The 18,035-nt window shown below is 40.6% G+C and overlaps 2 protein-coding genes across 10 annotated transcripts in view; one reads left to right on the plus strand and one right to left on the minus strand.

The window, feature by feature from the left end:
- The window catches only part of CCNE2 (cyclin E2), a gene marked incomplete at its 3' end in the record, with an annotated part of 17,853 nt that extends 12,759 nt beyond the window's left edge, over nt 1-5,094 (plus strand). For 3 of the 5 annotated variants that reach the window (XM_083518354.1, XM_083518353.1, XM_083518355.1), the window contains exons 9-11: nt 481-615; nt 1,696-1,807; nt 3,070-3,458. In XM_083518354.1, the coding sequence (XP_083374480.1) occupies nt 481-615; nt 1,696-1,807; nt 3,070-3,458 (636 nt within the window). Of the gene's footprint in view, nt 1-480; nt 616-1,695; nt 1,808-3,069; nt 3,459-4,090 lie in introns of those variants that run through there. The other 2 variants (XM_083518357.1, XM_083518356.1) reach the window with 1 other exon arrangement.
- Nucleotides 2,917-18,035, minus strand: part of INTS8 (integrator complex subunit 8) — a 27,671-nt gene continuing 12,552 nt past the window's right edge. For 4 of the 5 annotated variants that reach the window (XM_083518352.1, XM_083518351.1, XM_083518350.1 and 1 more), the window contains exons 12-28: nt 17,353-17,423; nt 16,595-16,770; nt 15,285-15,418; nt 14,707-14,817; nt 13,300-13,501; nt 12,776-12,897; nt 11,433-11,617; nt 10,992-11,025; nt 9,876-9,932; nt 9,724-9,785; nt 7,788-7,906; nt 6,585-6,688; nt 6,165-6,215; nt 5,914-5,987; nt 5,773-5,837; nt 5,409-5,452; nt 2,917-5,258 (exon numbers count right to left, since the gene is read on the minus strand). In XM_083518352.1, the coding sequence (XP_083374478.1) occupies nt 5,142-5,258; nt 5,409-5,452; nt 5,773-5,837; nt 5,914-5,987; nt 6,165-6,215; nt 6,585-6,688; nt 7,788-7,906; nt 9,724-9,785; nt 9,876-9,932; nt 10,992-11,025; nt 11,433-11,617; nt 12,776-12,897; nt 13,300-13,501; nt 14,707-14,817; nt 15,285-15,418; nt 16,595-16,770; nt 17,353-17,423 (1,728 nt within the window). In that variant the 3' untranslated portion in view covers nt 2,917-5,141. The remainder of the gene's footprint in view (nt 5,259-5,408; nt 5,453-5,772; nt 5,838-5,913; nt 5,988-6,164; nt 6,216-6,584; nt 6,689-7,787; nt 7,907-9,723; nt 9,786-9,875; nt 9,933-10,991; nt 11,026-11,432; nt 11,618-12,775; nt 12,898-13,299; nt 13,502-14,706; nt 14,818-15,284; nt 15,419-16,594; nt 16,771-17,352; nt 17,424-18,035) is intronic. The other variant, XR_014529464.1, reaches the window with a different exon arrangement.

An 18,035-nucleotide genomic window follows, 5' to 3' on the forward strand; every position in this document is an offset into this window, starting at 1 on the left:
TCGGAGGCTTGTTGCCAGTACCAGGAGAGGGCACTGGGATCTTGTACATATTTTCAGGCAGGAATGGGGTATCTGTGGCCCTCCAGATGTGTTGATGGGAGTTGGAATCCAGCAACGTCTAGAGGGCAACACAGGCTCTCTATTCCTGATTTAGGGCATTGTGCAAGGGTTAAGTCTTGCAGAGCAGTAGATGAAAAGACCGAGTGGATTTCTGTATCATAGGATAGCATGAGGGGAGGGCTCACAACTTGAATTCTGCTTCATTCTACACAAAGAATGCTGAGCATGTTGGGGAGAAGGGAAAAATAAAGAACTGTTCTCCCTGACGCGTCAGTGATACAGTGCAGAAACAGTTCTGCACACTGCTGTGTGAGAACTTGTGCAGGGTTTTGGGCTGCATGAATAGAAGTTTACTTGCTAAGTTTGTAGATGTAGGCATCATGCCCTAAAGCCTTTGTTATGATATTCACACACATGTAGGCTCTAAAGTGGGAGCTGTGCCCAGTAACGATCATCTCTTGGCTGAACCTTTATCTCCAAGTGGATGCTCTGAAAGATGTCCCAAAGGTGCTGCTACCTCAGTATTCTCAGGAAAAGTTTATTGAAATAGCACAGGTAAGTTCCTATTCCAGCACATCTGGTGCATAAGAGCACCATACAGATATATAGATGCAAGATTTCAGCTCAGGTAGACAACTTGCAGGGTTCATGTTTGAACACCAGGAAGATGACATTGAGGTACAGGGCAAGAATCAAGTGATGGAAATTTCTTCAGTGCTTGATCATACAGCTGTCTCCAGCGTTGGTCTCCCACAGACGACTTGAAAATTGTGAAGGGTCTTGGCAGACCACGTAAATGATTTTTTTGCCTGTTGGAGCAATTGTGCTAGATGCTGTATTATTTTTAATTGTATTTTAATTCAAGCTTTTCTTATGTATTGCATTGTAATACAGTAAAATGCAGAATAAGAGAACATGCTTGTTGCATTGGTTATAAAGCCTGTATGATATAACCCCACCCACCCCGCTTCAAAATATATGGAGGTACCCAGTTCACCTGGTCTCTGGATGATTCAAAGCAGTGCTTGGTTGCAAACAAATTATAAGATGAGAAACCTTTAGTGCAGCACATCGAGCTCTTGGCAAGTGGATACATAAGACAATTGGTTTGGATTCTAAAATGTGATGAGGAATCTCATGAGCTAGCATCAGTGCAGTGTTGATCTCGAGGACTCAGGACGATTATGTGAGACTGTAGCTTGCAAATGTTTTCCAAATACATTTGATCTTAATTCAGTTAAAATATTTTTAACATCTGGATTTTATTAAATTAATTTGTCCTTTGGATAGCCCTACTCAGACACAATAGTCTTAAGTGTTATGAGGAACCTCCATGTATCAGCTCAAGTAACATAAGCTTAGTGAAACTGGTGCTATTCCTAAACTCTAAGCCACCGACAGGCATCATTTGTAATCTTGCACCCTCATAATCCAAGCAATGGACAAGCAGCCATCCATCACGGATGCTTTAGTTGAGATTCCTGCATTGCAGGGGACTGGATTAGATGACCTTCAGCATCCCTTCCAACTTTGATTCAGTGAGTTACTTCAGCTTCTAGTGATTAGCTATCTAATACGGAGATTGGTTATAACCAAGTATTTATACTAATAAATGTGGTTTTTCCCTCCTTGCAGCTTTTAGATCTATGTATTCTAGATGTCAATTCTTTGGATTTCCAGTATAGAATATTGGCGGCGGCTGCACTCTGTCACTATACTTCAGTACATGTAGTTACAAGAGTCTCAGGTAAGATGGAGCATCTTTTTTGTTGTTACTCATGTTTTCATGTCCTAGCTATTGTAAGATGTCTGAGGCTGCAGTAAATATGTGGGCATGCAAACTGGCACATTAAATAAATATGTGGGCATGCAAACTGGCACAAACTGGCTGGATACCTTTTTATTTTAGAAATAAAGTACAAGCAGGGCTCCTCAACAATATTGTATCACTGGTGTGTTACCCAATATTGTGGCTGAGGGGGCTGTTGGCTCAGGATTGAAAGGGGTCGTTCTCACTCTCTGGAGGGTTAGTTATGGAGCCTGCTCACAAATTGTGTCTGTGTACTTCTCAATAGGCTAATTTTTCCTCTGTTTCCTCCCTTCCACCTCTGCCCTTAGCTCATGCTTTCTCATAACTCTGCTGCCCCTTGAGCTTTCTTGCATTTAATCGTGCTACATTAAATTTTGAATTCTAGGGTTACCTCTCACTTTATCCCTGGCACATTTAAAAATTGCCTACCCAAACAATGGGATTTTTCCTGTCTTTTACACAACGTCTCTTCATCCTGTTCTGTTCCATTTCTCTCCATGTGCAAACTGTGATTACTCCAAGCATGATAAGATTAATGAGAAACAAGAGGGCGTTTTATCTGCAGTTGTCACTAGCTGAGTCTATTAGGAGTTATCCTTGGGCATGCTGGGTACTACTTTATCCCTTTGCAATAGGAATAAGAATTGCTACATCCTCTTGCCAGCACACCAGCCACTATCTTGGAAATAATATCTTGCACTTATGCTCATCTAGCTTCGCTGGGCTGTGGCTGTTTATATCTGAAACAAGGCATTTTAAACTCTGCACAAGGTTCAGAGTTTCAGAAATGCACAGTAGTGGCGGAACCAAGGGGTTCATGACTGTTGTTTCCTAGTTTTGAGGTTGCCTTGAGTCTGAAACTGATGGCCAATAATGAAACTGAAAGCTATTTCAGCGAGTGCAAGAACGTTAAGCTGTGAATGAGAGAAGCTAGAAACTGAAAATCTTGCCTCTGCCATGAACTCAGTAGTTGGCCTGGAACAAGCCACTGTTCCAGTAGATTTGTTCTAGCATTAATGGCTTAGTAATATACGCAGAGTGCCATATAAATACTTAAAGGCTTTTATTTGTAATCATGTAATTTTATTTACATTCTGTCCAACTGTTTATGTAAAATATCAAGTGTAGCTCTTGTATGTTGTAGAGCAGTGAATACGCATTATGAAGACCTAGACTCAAAATTTCTCTTTTATTATTAGGCTTGGAGTGGGACAGTATTGCAGAATGTGTAGAGTGGCTAAAACCGTTTCTTAAGGTTGCAAAAAAATCACCAGTGAAACTAAAGAATTTTAAGAAAATTGCAGCAGAAGACAGGCATAATATACAGACGCACACAAACTACTTGGACATGCTGGTGAGTTGTTTCTCCCACTCTGAGTTTCATGTTGTACCTCTGAGTGTTAAAGTAATGTCACGTATCTTGCCCACTTCCAGTGTAAAAGTTATTTGGGCTGGCAAGACATATTTGTATAGCACTACAGAGATGTTTAAAGAAATAGGTTCAAGTTCAAGGTCAGGAGCTAGTGAGTTCTGGGCCAGATCCAGCTGCTTCCTTCTCCACTTGAGCTGGTCCAGGACAAACCTCTGACCCTTAGGTCTTTTAAAACATGAAACACTATCGTCCCTGACCATGTTCATACTGACTAGGGCTGTAAAGACAGTGATGTACATTTTTGGCAGTTAATATAGTTGCATTAGAAAGTAAAACTAATGTATAAAGATAACTGAAATTTGAAGATGCATCTAGTTTTAAATACATGAACACAATAAGAAATAAGCTGTGTTGGAGCAGTAGTACAGTTGGTCTTTTATCAGTAGACAGGCATACTGTAAACAGAACCAATGTGCCCCCAACTCAGACTAGGTGGGCTACTGGCTTGATCCAACAGGGCTATTTTGACCAGTCACTAGGCTTGTTTAAGGGCAATGGGTAGGGGTGGATACATGTCCCCTTACCTCCCTGGAGAAAAAGGAAGGAAATTCTTGCCATTTGCATGAAAGATGCAGACCATGAGGTGAGGAGAGGGCACCCTAGCTGTACCAGTTCCTTTTCAAGGAAAGGGGGACTATATGTAGGAATGCAAGGGAGCAATTTTCTGCCTTTGAGTCCACAGGCAAAAGCTCTCATGAAGGAATGTGCTCTGAACCATAGGGGAATAGCAAAGCAGAAATTGCTTGGTTTACCATTTTGGTGCATTAATTTAAATATTAATTAAATAGGATGAAGTCAACTATGAAGTAGCTGTTGCAGCACCAGGCCAGCTATCACCGGTGTCTACAGGAGGAATAATTACCCCACCCAAGAGTTCTGAAAAATGAAATCCCTGCACAACAGGAGTGTGTGCCAACCTGAACAATATTGTAAGACTGTTGGAAAATACATCCTGGACTTTTTACACTTGACAAGTGGTTGGGAAGCCTATCAAAAGGAAGCTCACATTCAACTTTACTGACTTTGCAGCCCAGTAAAGAACAGACTATGAATTAACTGTTCAGCAGTCAGAATGAACTACACATTTTTAACCTGTTGAATGGCCTCAAGTAACTGAGTTTTTTGATACCTGTGGGTGAGTGTGTCAGTGGTTTAGCTATGTATGAACTTAAGATATATTCTGCTGACTTCTGTTGAAAGCACATTGTACAGTCAACTTCTACACTCAACAGCATTAGTCAGATTTTAGAAGCCTGCATAGCAGTGTAACTGCTACTGGGAGATCAATCTTGCTACTATACTTCTGTAGTATAGCTATGAGATAAGATGAAACTGGTTTTAAGCATTGGCGTAGGAAAGTGGGGGTGAGAAGAGGCTGCAGTTAAACATTGAAACTACTTCTAAAATCAGCAGGCAACTTAAGCAACCAGCATGTAACTGGAACAACACCTGCTTTACCGTGAATAAATGTCACATACTACCTCTTTCCTCATGAGGTGCTATCTTTCCTTTTATACAAGAAAAGCTGCCACAAAGCAAGGGTGAAAAAACAAGCAGGTGAAGTTAAGACTGTTCTGCAACAGCTTAAGTACTACGGAGAGTCATGCTCTGTCCAAGGTATTTTACTGTCCCTCTTTATGCCAGCTTGCATTACAAAAGCTAATCCGCTTCTGTATAATCTTGTAAAAAGAAAGGAAGAATTTTTAAGTTTTCTAAATAGGAAGATGCCACACAGTATGTTTATAAATTTGTAAAAAAAAAAAGGTCTTATGCGTTAATAAAGTGTTGGAAATAACTTGCAGCTGCCATCGTTTATCTTGCTCTCTTAGAAATGGTGCTCTAAAAGTAAAGCTTTGCCATTGCTTGAAGAAACTTCTTTTTCCGTCTTTGAGCAGCAAGCTGCAGCACTTCTTCTGGATTACTGGAATTCAGCTCAGTCTGCCCAATAGCTTTAATCTAAGTATTGAAACAAGCATCAGCATAAGTTAGTACTGGCAATAAGCAAGTTCTGAGAATCATTTCAGTGTTTTATATGCAATGCATATTGTTTATGTAATGGCTGCACAGAAGAAAGCACATAGTAGCAAAAGTTAAACAGCAACTTACTGCTATTTGCTTCTTGTCTGTCTCTCCTCGCTTATGATGAAGGTCTGAAACACAATTAAGGAAACCTAGAAATACAGTGAGCAGGACTTTATATAGAAAGTTTTCACATCCTTTAGCCTCTCACAATTATTAAATACTCCTATGAATGGAAGTTCTGCTTTATTATCTTTTTCATCTTAGTAAAATAAACCATTTTAAAATGTCATTAATACAACAAAATAGAATCGTGGAATCATACAGCAGAAAAAATAAAGTGAAGTTTATATACTTTGATGGAAAGAATCCTTCTGTGAGCACAATTCAACAGTATAAGCCACCCTGGTTTTCAAACCAATCCCACGGTGCTGTTTTTATAAAAGGATACATGTCAAGTATTCCAAGATGGTAATATCCCAGATGTAGTCATAATAGGAGTCCATTGCATCATGGCTAAGAAAGAAATCTTAGTTAATGTACGTCAATACATTCAAATGCACAGTATGTGGAAAGTTAAAACCTTGCTTACCTGTTTTGCTCCTGAAGTGCTTTAAATGCAGTTTTATAATCTATTTCTCTAAGAAACTGGCACAAAATGGCTACCTAGAAAAATTGAGAGTTGATAAAATGTAACTATGTCACTAACTCCAGATAAGGGAGGCTCCTATTTCATTTATATTATACTGCAATATACATTATACTATACAAGTCTGTGTTTTATTCTAGCAGACTTGTATTGGTAGGACTTGTTTCTAGGTACACAGCGGATATATGCCTTACCTGCGTATGGCAGTTGAGCAGAGAACAACATTTTATCATTCGTTTTATCACCTGGAGAGAAATGGATATACCATTTTTAGTAAGTCTATAATGTATCCAATCATCTGAGATAATCATCTGATACTCCAGATACAACTAACCCCTCCACAAAGCACTTAGCCTGCTACTTTTTTTGGCTGAAGCTAGCAATAATAAAGTAACAGAGCAAATATATCTGGCAACTATATCAATTATCTTTTTGCTCAACATGAATTTCTACAGGCTTCTGGTTTACTTAGAACTAGGTTTCTTTGGCTCTGGAACTGCTCAGAGCCTAGGGAAACCCATCGACTGAACTTGTGTTATCAAACTTTGAAAACCAGAGCCCTATTTTATGTTGAAGCGGAACATCTTTTGCCTGTTCGCTGACATGTAACTCACCTGATCTGTATATACATCTGGCGGTACCATTTTAGTAAAGAAATCCGAACACACAGCTCCTGCCTGAAGATAGTAGTGAAGAGCAGCAGAGTACTGATTGGTTGCTGCATTGGGGAGAGAGCAATAAAAACAAGCAGTAAATTTCTATCCTGACTCTTTTGAAACAGCATGCAGTAGGTAAGATTAACTGAAGACAGCAGTAAAAGGTATAAGGATCCCTGACCATTAGGTCCAGTTGTGACTCTGGGGTTGCGGCACTCATCTCGCCTTATTGGCCGAGGGAGCCGGCATACAGCTTCTGGGTCATGTGGCCAGCATGACTAAGCCGCTTCTGGCGAACCTGAGCAGTGCACGGAAACGCCGTTTACCTTCCCGCCGGAGCGGTACCTATTTATCTACTTGCACTTTGACGTGCTTTCGAACTGCTAGGTTGGCAGGAGCAGGGACCGAGCAATGGGAGCTCACCCCGTTGTGGGGATTCGAACCGCCGACCTTCTGATCGAAAAGTCCTAGGCTCTGGTTTAACCCACAGCGCCACCCACGTCCCTAAAGACAGCAGTAGTTAGTATTTATTATGGCAACTAAGGAAGCAAGGGTAAAAAACAAATTTTCAGTTAAGAGTCTAGTCCAGGCTTCCTCAAACTCGGCCCTCAAGATGTTTTGAGATTACAATTCCCATCATCCCTGACCACTGGTCCTGCTAGCTAGGGATCATGGGAGTTGTAGGCCAAAAACATCTGGAGGGCCGAGGTTGAGGAAGCCTGGTCTAGTAAGCCTACATTTCTGTACTGGCTGTGGAGGAAGAAGATTCCTTTCTGCATGAAAGTGCAGCTACAAACCTTTTATAATAATAATAAATAATAAACCTTTATTGTCACTACGCCACCTGTGTGCAGTGAAATTAAACCTTCTAAGCAGGCTGGTAACCTGTTTATTTTTGAAGCTGCTCTACAAGAACAATGACCACTCATGAGACAGAACGCCCCACTTGCAATTCCAGGCATTGCTTCCAGAGGAGTCTCAAAACTATTATTCACCAAATCTTTCCTTCTATCTTACATAACAAGATGTGTGTGTGTGTGTGTGTGTGTGTGTGTGTGTGTGTGTGTGAGAGAGAGAGAGAGAGAGAGAGAGAGAGAGAGAGAGAGAAGACAGCCAGTAACACAAATGAAAGAGTGAGAGGAAGAAGTTCATTCAACTTACCAAAATAAATATCTGCTTGAATGATTAACCAGAAGTGATTATTTGAATTTACAGTCAGTGCATAACTGACCAACTCTTTGATAGTAACAGCTACAGCTTCAAAATCCACTGACTGCAAGCTGAAAAGACAAAACATTTTATAACATTTGTCACCTACTTCTAAACTGAAAGTGTAGCATTCAAATTTTAAAGATGTAATTAAACTCTCACATCGTCATACACTATTTAAACACATTTCCTGTGTGTGATTAAAGTACCCCAGGATCACAGAAATACCACCGCTTGGGCATGTTAAGTGTGATCAGGAAGAAGCCAGGCTGCAGCAAGAGCTACTTCATTTTTGTCTGCAGCTGGTGCAGAATTTGGCAGCCAGGTTGCTCACCAGGGCAAGTTGGTTTGAGCATATTACACTGATCCTGGCCTGACTGCACTGGCTGCCAATTCATTTCTGGGCCCAATTCAAAGTGTTGGTTTTGACCCATAAAGCCCTAAATGGCTCAGGACTGCAATACCTCAAGGACTGCCTCTCCCCATATAAACTGACCCAGACTGCATCACCTGAGGCCCTTCTTGATGTGCCCCCGCCACAGAGGGTGGAAACATAAGAAAATGCATTTTCTTATTAATATTCTACAGCCTTTTAAATGTGTTTGTGGAAAGGGGGGGTTATTGATTTTTTTTGTTTCTGTTTCAACTAATTATTTGTGCTTTTATCTTGTATTTTGTGAACTGAGATCTTTTGAAGATGGGTGGTGTGTACATCTGAAGAAGAATACAATCTCATTACAGTGGTCTAGTCACACAGGAAAGAAGTCATGTGCAGTTTTCCACTTCATTAATTCTCCTATTCTCCCTCACCATTATCAGCCAGGATTAAATAACTCTCTTTCCAACTTTGCATTTCACAGACATTCCAACAAAACACCTCAACCAGGAGATACATAGAGCAGACAGGGATTCCATTATTGGTGTTATACTGGCTCCAGGCTTAAAGATGTACAGTTACCACCCTACACGATGCACTGCCAAAACTGGCTTGAGCCACTCTAGGAAGGATGGGGAATTTGCCCCATAATGTTCCTTATATATTCATTTGGCATAGTCTCTCCAAGCTGATCATTATCCAATTCCCCTAACAAACCCAGAGTCCTCCTCAGGCATCACCCGCTGTCACATAAGCTTTAAGAAAGGCACGTTAACACATGAGAGTAGTTAGTCAAGCACAACCAAAAGGTATCAAGCCCTAAATATTCTAGATTTAACAAACAGGCATTGCTCTCTCTGGGGAAAACAGAATGGGAGGTGTAGTTCCTTGCATAATTGACAGGAAAGCCATTTTATTCTTTAAAATGGAAGGCGCAGAGTTGCTCCTGAAAAACTGTTAAAATATAATTGCCGCAGTTTTCACTCCATAAGACGCACCTGACCATAAGACGCGCCTAGTTTTTAGAGGAGGAAAGGGGGAAAGCCCTGTTTTGGGGGGATCAGCTCACAGTTCTGCAGCTTCTTTTGCAGAGGGGAAAAGCCCCCCCCCTTTTTTTGAGGATCAGTTCAAAGTTGTTGAGCTTACTTTGCAAAGGGAAAAAAATCCTGTTTTTATGGGGTTCAACTCACAGTTCTGCAGCTTCTTTAGGAAAGGAAAGGGAGCCATTTCCAGACAGATAATCAGCCAGTCAGCAGAACATTCAACAATGGAGGCCTGGGCATGGGGGCGGGGCCAGAAAGGGAGCCAGCGATCGACCACACGTTCGCTCCACAAGACGCACAGACATTTCCCCTTACTTTTTAGGAGGAAAAAAGTGCATCTCAAGGAGCAAAAAATACGGTAACACATAGACAACCCTTGAAACAAGACACTCAGGACCAAGAAGCAATCTGCAGATCCCCAGAAAAGCACATTTCACAATTATAATTGGAGCAAAAACAATTTTCTTACTTAGGAATGGATGATGGCCAAATAGAAATATGTTCTGCGGTAATATCATTCACAATGTCTTCCTAGAAGAGGAAAGAATATGATATGGGAAATGAGTCCGAGAGGCAGACATCAAAGTCAAATATTTATGATAAGGAGAGTACTGCACTTACCCGAACATTATGAAGCTTGACAAACAAAGATAATATTGTTGTCAAAACTAGAGGCTCCTATAGCGGAAAAACAAAAGTACATGATACAATGCTTCTTTTCAGTGTCAGGGAAATCCAGTTTTTCTTCGCAAACTTTCAAAATGCTTATACAACTTTGAAATGAAATCTATATACATAGCCTCTTAGATTACTGATAAGGATATTACATGTCGTAGAAAACTATGCAACTTCACACACAGGTTAAGGCCATTTTGCAAGAGATGTGTGTCACTCTTTGCATTTCTCAAGTCTATTTTTTTTTAAAAGCTGCATGGCCTACGATGCACACTTGATTAAAATGACTGTCTTCCGAATCTCCCCAACATATTAAAATATGGCACTGTACAGAACAGGTGTTCTTGCAGTTACTTGCGAAAATAGATTTAAGTAGCAATTCTTAGGTAAGTTACCCAAGCTATTTATCTGTAGGGCCACACCATAGCAAAAAATTATATGGCCAGCTGCATGTTTAGGTTTGGGCTTCTATTCAGAACAGGGAGCTTGTTTCCTACCACTGCACTGCTGTTTCTAGAAAGTCTGGTGCATATTATTGGTAATATACAATATATAGCTAAGCCTGGATAGCTCAGAACATGGTGCTGATAATGTAAATGTTGCAGGTTTAATCCCCAGATGGTACATATTCCTAGATGATTCTCAGGGTCCCTTCCAACTCTGCAATTCTGTGATTCTATAATTTTCATTCTATGTATTTCTCAGTTTGTGGAGTCAAAGGCAGCCTCTTTGTTAAATCAATGATAAAACAAGAAACCTAAAGAATAGAGTCAGTTTGAAAAAGGGGACTGTCCACTGAGAACACAGAAGTAGTCACCCATCTCTCTGGAGTTTGATTGATTTGCTTTGGTTTATTACATTTATTCTCGCATCTATCTGGAATTTGGCAAACTCAACCTGACAAAGGGGAATGCATCTCCTGTTACAACTCCCTTTGAACGAAGGATGAGGAAATAACACATTTCTCAAGAAAAAGATAATATCCGCCTGCAAAATATTTTCCTGCAACAGTGGTTTTTTTACAGGGTTAGTCCATAGCAAAAACTTTAGCTCCAAACTCACCCGCAACTTTTTGATAAAAGAGAGCAGTTCACTCCTAAATAATAGAAGACATGTGGTTACTGTTATCAACTATTTAAAGAAATTCATTATTTATATTTATTTAATTTATTTGTAAAAGGTTTTAAAAGCAAATTTTAATGCAACAGGAACTACAATGTACAATCAACCATCAGACCTGAACCAAAATGCTGAAGTGTATCTTCAACCCCAGAACAGAGTGCTATAAACCATAAGGGGCTCAAATAAGCAGGCCAGTTTACTCTTTTCCCTCCCCACCCATATATTCAATTAATCCTATGCAATAATTAATTTAATTAGACTCAATTTAGGGGTGGAGCAATGTTGTAGCTCTTTCTAATGTTGGCTACAGGTACACCCATGTTCAGAAGACACCTATTTTGGCTTTGAGTTGTATTTTTTAAAAAAACTATAGCAACTTACCTGTACATTATGCCCAACGTTGAATCTCTCTGCTTTATTAAGCTCACTCTGCCATCATTCCCTCGTTTGTGTTGGTTGGTTACACTGCAGATCTGTACAACCACCTCCCAAAGGTCTTTCGCTGCCCGTCTACTTTCTTTGGGTCCAGGAAGATCTTTACATGTGGCAGCCAAAAGCTGTCCAAGCTAAGCAAAACACACCACCAAGAAGGAACCGTCAGTCTTTGAAAGCTTTCAAGGAACGCTGTTTCTTTTTCCAGCAATCTATGCCTGGTTACAGCTAGGAAATCAAATCTGGCAAAGAAATCCTCAGCTACACAACCCAGAGACCTACTTCGGGGAAACCCAAAGTTGCTTGTGTATGTCCAGAATGTTTTACTCTTTCCTGGCAGCAGACAAACTCTTACACCTCATATAACACGTGCTTTTGGAATTCAGAATTTCAACAAGTTTAGCACATACCACATTTTGTGAATCTTTGTACGTTTGTCCATTTACTGTTTTTATGTTTCCCAATTTGAACTATCAAATGGTGATTTTCTTGAGTCAAAATGAGAGCACCCCTAAACATTATTTTTTTAAAACAGCACTGTGTGTACCGTATTTTTCGCTCCCTAAGACGCACCTGACCATAAGACGCACCAAGTTTTTAGAGGCGGAAAGCAAGAAATAAAATATTCTGCGCAGAGCATGTAAGCGGCTCTCGTTTTTCTTGCTTTAAACCCTTCCATCCCTCTTCCCGCTTCGCTGAAAAGCCAGCAGAGCAAGCTGCGCAGCTCTCACTGAAACCAGTAGAGCAAGAGCGATAGCTGTGCAGCGCCTCTTGTTCTGCTGGCTTCCCAGCAAAGCAGGATGAGGGACGAAAGGGAGACCTTACAAGGGAGCGCTGAGCAGAGCCCGGCAGCGGCTCTTGCTGGCTTTTCCGGGAGTTGTGGGAAGGGACATAGGGCAGCCCATCAGTCCCTTCTCCCACCTTGCGAAAAAGCCCCCAAGAGCCGCACACACACTTCATGCAGCTCTTTAAAGGGAGCACTGAGCAGAGCCTCCCACCTGCATTAGCTCCATAAGACACACACACATTTCCCCTTACTTTTTAGGAGGGAAAAAGTGTGTCTTATGGAGCGAAAAATATGGTATGTGTATATGTATATGTACATGTATGGGTGTATCTATATCTATATGCAATCTATATCTATAGCTAGACGAGTTAAAGCAAATGTTGTTGAAAAATAAAGCTCCATTAATTTGGGAAGCATTTGAACAGAATAACAGGTAAGTCTGGAGACAGTTTAGGATTTATACAATTTCAAATGTATTGGTAGTCAGTTCCGAAACATGCCTTACCTTCACGTAAGGATTGGTCTGAACCAGTGGGAGAGGAACTTGCATCGTTAAGTACTCATTCTCCCTCCAATTCAACAAAAAGGCAACGCATTCCTCTGCTACAACTTGTCGAAGTGGAATATCTAAAACAATATTTTTAAAAAGCAACTGATTAGATACTTTTAACATCTTATATGTTTACAAGCATACAATGTTTATTTGTTTGAGAAAATTTATATACCACGTCATTGTAGTCAAACCTCTAAGCCGTTTGTTTACAATAAACGTTAAAATTATCATTAAGAAGCTAAAATCAGTTAAAACATTTAAATATAATTAAAATTGACAGCAATAAAGATTGAAGTGCATCAATGTTACTTCAGCATCCTGCTGACATCCTTCCCCCAAGCACCAGGATTGAAGAATACAAATAAAATCATTCACTCGGATTACAAGCTAATATCTATCAGTTGTGGAGCATTCCCCCTCCTCTGATCCTAAGCTTCTGAAGAAGTTTTCTCACATAATTAGCCAAGCATTCTTACCAGGAACCCTCATTTCTAAGTAACCTCGAACTCTGCTGATCAGGTTAGAGGGGGGTGTTTCTCCCAAAAGCCCTGCTCCTGCTTCATGGGAATAAATGTCCAAAAGTAGCACCTCGTTCAGCATGACTTGGCGTAGCTTTGGAGAAAACTCTGTCACAAGTTCAAGGCAAGCGGCAAAAAGCTGTTTTGCATGGACAAAATCCTGTAATAATAATAAAAAAACAGTGTGAGGAGTTTGCCTATTTCTCTTCTAGTTGCACGTAGAGTGGGTTTTTTTGGGGGGGACGATGACAGTAGCTATATTCATGTACAGTGGTACCTCGGGTTAAGTACTTAATTCATTCCGGAGGTCCGTTCTTAACCTGAAACTGTTCTTAACCTGAAGCACCACTTTAGCTAATGGGTCCTCCTGCCGCCGCCGTGCCGCTGGAGCACGATTTCTGTTCTCATCCTGAAGCAAACTTCTTAACCTGAAGCGGAGTGTGTAACCTGAAGCATATATAACCTGAAGCGTATGTAACCCGAGGTACCACTGTACTACAACAAAAAGTCCAGAGTCCTGTAATAAAACATTTAGCCTACAGAAGCACATAATGCAATACGCTTGCTAAAGTGGTGGTTTGTTTTGGTGGAGGCAAAGGGAATAATTAAATTCCACACTCATGATTTTGGTTGCTGCTAAGAAGGCTGGGATAAAAATCAATGGTCTCCATGCCCCCATACCCTATGAAGATCACTGTGCTGCATCATGACTGTCTATCACATGACTATCTCCATCCTGTCTTAAAGGGCTAGTAGGCTTTTGAAATTATTACTTTGAACCACAGAAACTGAAATCAACCCATAGAAAATAAGGAAAGTCAAAGTAGTAGGTTTTTAAATATCTAAATATTGCATGGAGCACAATGTTTTCATGCTCATAATTGCCTTGCTCTGCACAGCAATGCAGGCTATGGAGCCAGCTACGCCTCTTTCTCAGTTGTGAGAACAGATCTGCCCAGAAAAGGCAGAACAATTCCAGAGCACCTATTGCTGATATACAGTGGGAAACCCATCCACAAACCTATCCCACCCCATGTGAAAGGCCAGTAGTCTTCAGGCAAAAGGAACATGGAGCAAATTAGGCGCACAGCCTAAAATTACAACAGTCAGCCACATTTCCCTCTCATAACGCTGGTGGCTTTATGTGCAACTCAAATATGCCATTTGCGGCCTAAGACCAAGACACCGGACATCACAGTGAAGGGAACAACCACGGCGAATAGGAAAGTGGCACCATCTTTTTAAAAAAAAATCCCACATGCTTAATCTCCAACAACATAATACTCAGTCCTAGTAATAGTTATTAGTAGCATTCCATAATGTTAATTGGCAAGATTCTTATTAGCAAGATAATGATTACCTCACCTTGACTGTACTGCAGTGTAGTCCCTTTGCCATAAGGATGTAGACCAAATCCCTGGTCAAATTATCTTTGATCCCTAGGATTACATTGCCGTAAACATTTGGCACTTCCCACTAAGAAAAAGCAACAACACAGAAATCAATAACTGTAATATAGCTCAGATTTAAAGAAGTTGCCATATTTTTCCATGTATTAGACAAGGTTTTTTGACTCAAGAATCATGTCAAAAAACTGGGGTTGTCCTATACATGGATAGTGGCTTGGGGGGGAAGCTGCGCGCAGCCAGCCAGCTGGTTGGTGGGCACGCAATTCCTTACCCCATGCCGCTGTGGGAGGCGCACACTCTAGGGAGCTTACCACCTGCAGTGGTGTGTGGGGAGCGGCTGCCCACTTTTGCAAAAACCTAGCAACGGCCCTGCTGGGGTGATGGTGCTCATGCAATTCCCCCTAAAAAAAAGTTCAACAACTTTGGGCCATCTCCCCTAATTTTCTTTAAATTTAGTCCCCAATAGTAGGGGCCATCTTATACATGGGGGTGTCTTACACACAGAAAATTAAGGTAGTCAAAAATTAAAAGTACCTTGTTAGAAACTGTCCAGAACTGGCGTTCTGATGTCATGCCATGCAATTCAATTAAAATTTGGCGGATCCTCCAGGGATCGGCTGATAATATAAGCTGATGTTCAAGCTGACCAATATTCACACTTGCTGAGGCTGGAAGAGAAAGTATCACGGAGGTCAATGAGCAATTTATTATATTGAGTTTTCCTTGAACCAAGCTATAACTAACTGGAGGCAACAGACAAAAGATTGACATTTTTAAGAAAAGATGGATCAACTAAAGATACTTTTATTTTACACCAAAATGAAATCACTTTAATTAATGCTATCCACCATATAGAAGTTTGAATGTACAGTGCTAATGTCATTGCCATACGTAGACACAGACATACACAGGAAGCTTCAGGGGGCATCAAGACTCTTTGTAGTCATAGCCCTCAGGACACATTAATTTTGGATTCCCTAAAAATGTTACACTTCTGTACCTACCACCCACACATCCACACTGTGTTTGGTCATCCTTTTCAAGACAGGGAAAATGAAAATTCTGCATTGGGTTACAACAATAAACGAATAGACTCTTGGGCTCGATAAATAGTCTCAAAGAGAATCTCTGTCTCAGAAATACGGCATGACAGCAATATCCCACTGTTTCACATAATGCCCAAGATGATGCCTCTTTCCTGCTCTAAGCTCTCCAACTCAACTCCCAAGTAAATATGGGTCATCCTAGCTGCAGCTCAGAAAGCCATGTAAGTCCAATTCTGTGCCTCCCTGAATTAAGCTGGGAAGGCAAGCAGAAAGATCTCTTTCCTGCTCCCAGGAGCACCTTGAGAGATTGTATGCTTGGTTCTACCACTCTCATTTCTGCCCTGAAGGGCCAGTAGCCCTTAAAGCAAAAGACAATAGCACCATCTTCACAACCTAGCACCGGCTAGTCCCATTATCTTAACTCTTTCAAGCCAGAGCGCAGCAAGCAACAGTACTCTACTGGCTACAGGTGTGCAGTTTAGATTTTTCACTCAGATGCTTGCCAGGGAGATAACTATCGCAGATTGAGTAGTGAACTGCAGGCCTGTTGATATCCCATATTGAGCTGGAACCCTTAGCACCTGGTAGTCAGAAGTGCATGGCTTCTGAATATGCAGGTTGCAATGTTAGCCATCTATGATGGCTAACAGGAATTTACAATAACTGCCAAAACACATACTATAGCAACTTGTTGCATAAGCCGATTACTTCTTTGCACAGGGCTTAACTTACTGCAGGACTGTCATTTGTCTTCAGAAAAAAAGCTATCAAGGAATATTTTAGGGGGGGGGGAATAACCTGGAATATCATAAAATGAAGTTATAGGCTTAGTGCCTAAGTTGACTCGAGGCGACCTTTTCCTCATTTGATCAATAAGCAGCTTTCGTTCATCATCTTTCAGCAACGCTATGAAGAGCTCGTGGGAGGAAATCATGAAGACAAGTTGGAGGTCTTCCAAACCCAAACAGAGATTTCTGTAAAAAACAATCAAAGGTCTCATTAAGTAAAGATTAGCAGAAAGAGAAATTGCAGCACTTTGTGTAGTTTGTAGTGGCATGACATTTGGAATATACATTCAAAGATGTTTTTAAACAAGGGGCTATTTACTAATCACTGCGTTTACAGTGAATCATGCCAGGTGTCCAACTGACCACATGAGAAAGGTAGTTGTTGAGACACTGGTGTCTTGTGTAGCAACGGCTAAGGAAATCAGCAGGTCTTAATTACAACTGCCTTTTGAATCACCTACCTAGAGTGGATCATGGCAATGAACAAAAAGCATTCTACGTAAGAGTTATTTAGCTTAGGTTTGACCACAAATTACACCAGCAGTTATCACCCCACCTTTTAGAAGTGGCACATGTGGGAATTTGTTGAAGCTGAGAAAACGTCTGAGGCCTATTTAGCTTACAGACAAACACTATTATGTTGTTTCTTCCTTGGTACCAATGATATCTTAGGACCTGATATACTTAGCACTTAACAACTTCCCTGAATGAAAGATACTAATCAACTTTTTAAGGAGGACTGCAAGTAATCTAATATTGCATACTTACTTCAGAAAATAGGCCATTTTCCTTTTTGAGGATTCTGAAGCACTTTCTACTTGTATTGATTTTGAACATACCTGCAAAGTTGAAATACTGAATTGAGCTTTAGTGAAAAATTAAGTAAGCTTAAAACAAAAACAAAAGCACACACATTTAATTGTTTTTTCATATTGTGTATACTCCTTCAGAAAATAGACATTTTCATAAGCTCCCTCAAAAGAGTATGCAAAAGAGGAGTAATAAAGATAGCATGCTAGCCACTGAGGAAAAAAACATTCTAACAACAGCGATATGAAATGTTATAAGATCCTAGATGGATTTAGTGGTTCATGAGTACAGCACCTCTACACAAATGCAGCCCTGCATGCTACTGAATGTCTGAATCAACCCCATGAAAGAGCAGATTTTACCTGAAGTAGTTGTCAAGGCAGACTTGAAGCTAGCCAGCAGATAACCTTTTCACATTCATAACATTAGTTCATTTGGGTGAGGGCAATCTGAAAACATACTGTGTATTGTGGCTTCCATATGCTGGTTGTATACCTTCTGAAGCAGTTAAGTGTATACACTCAATTGTCTGATAACTCTAACCAATAATTACATGGTAAGGAGATGTATCTAGTCAACCAATCTGCTACCCAATACCGTAACTGAACGGCTAATGATTTCATAGCCACAAAACTAAGCAA

This window comes from Podarcis liolepis (genome assembly GCF_965112155.1).
Source record: "Podarcis liolepis genome assembly, chromosome: 8".
In the NCBI taxonomy this organism is placed as follows: domain Eukaryota; kingdom Metazoa; phylum Chordata; class Lepidosauria; order Squamata; family Lacertidae; genus Podarcis; species Podarcis liolepis.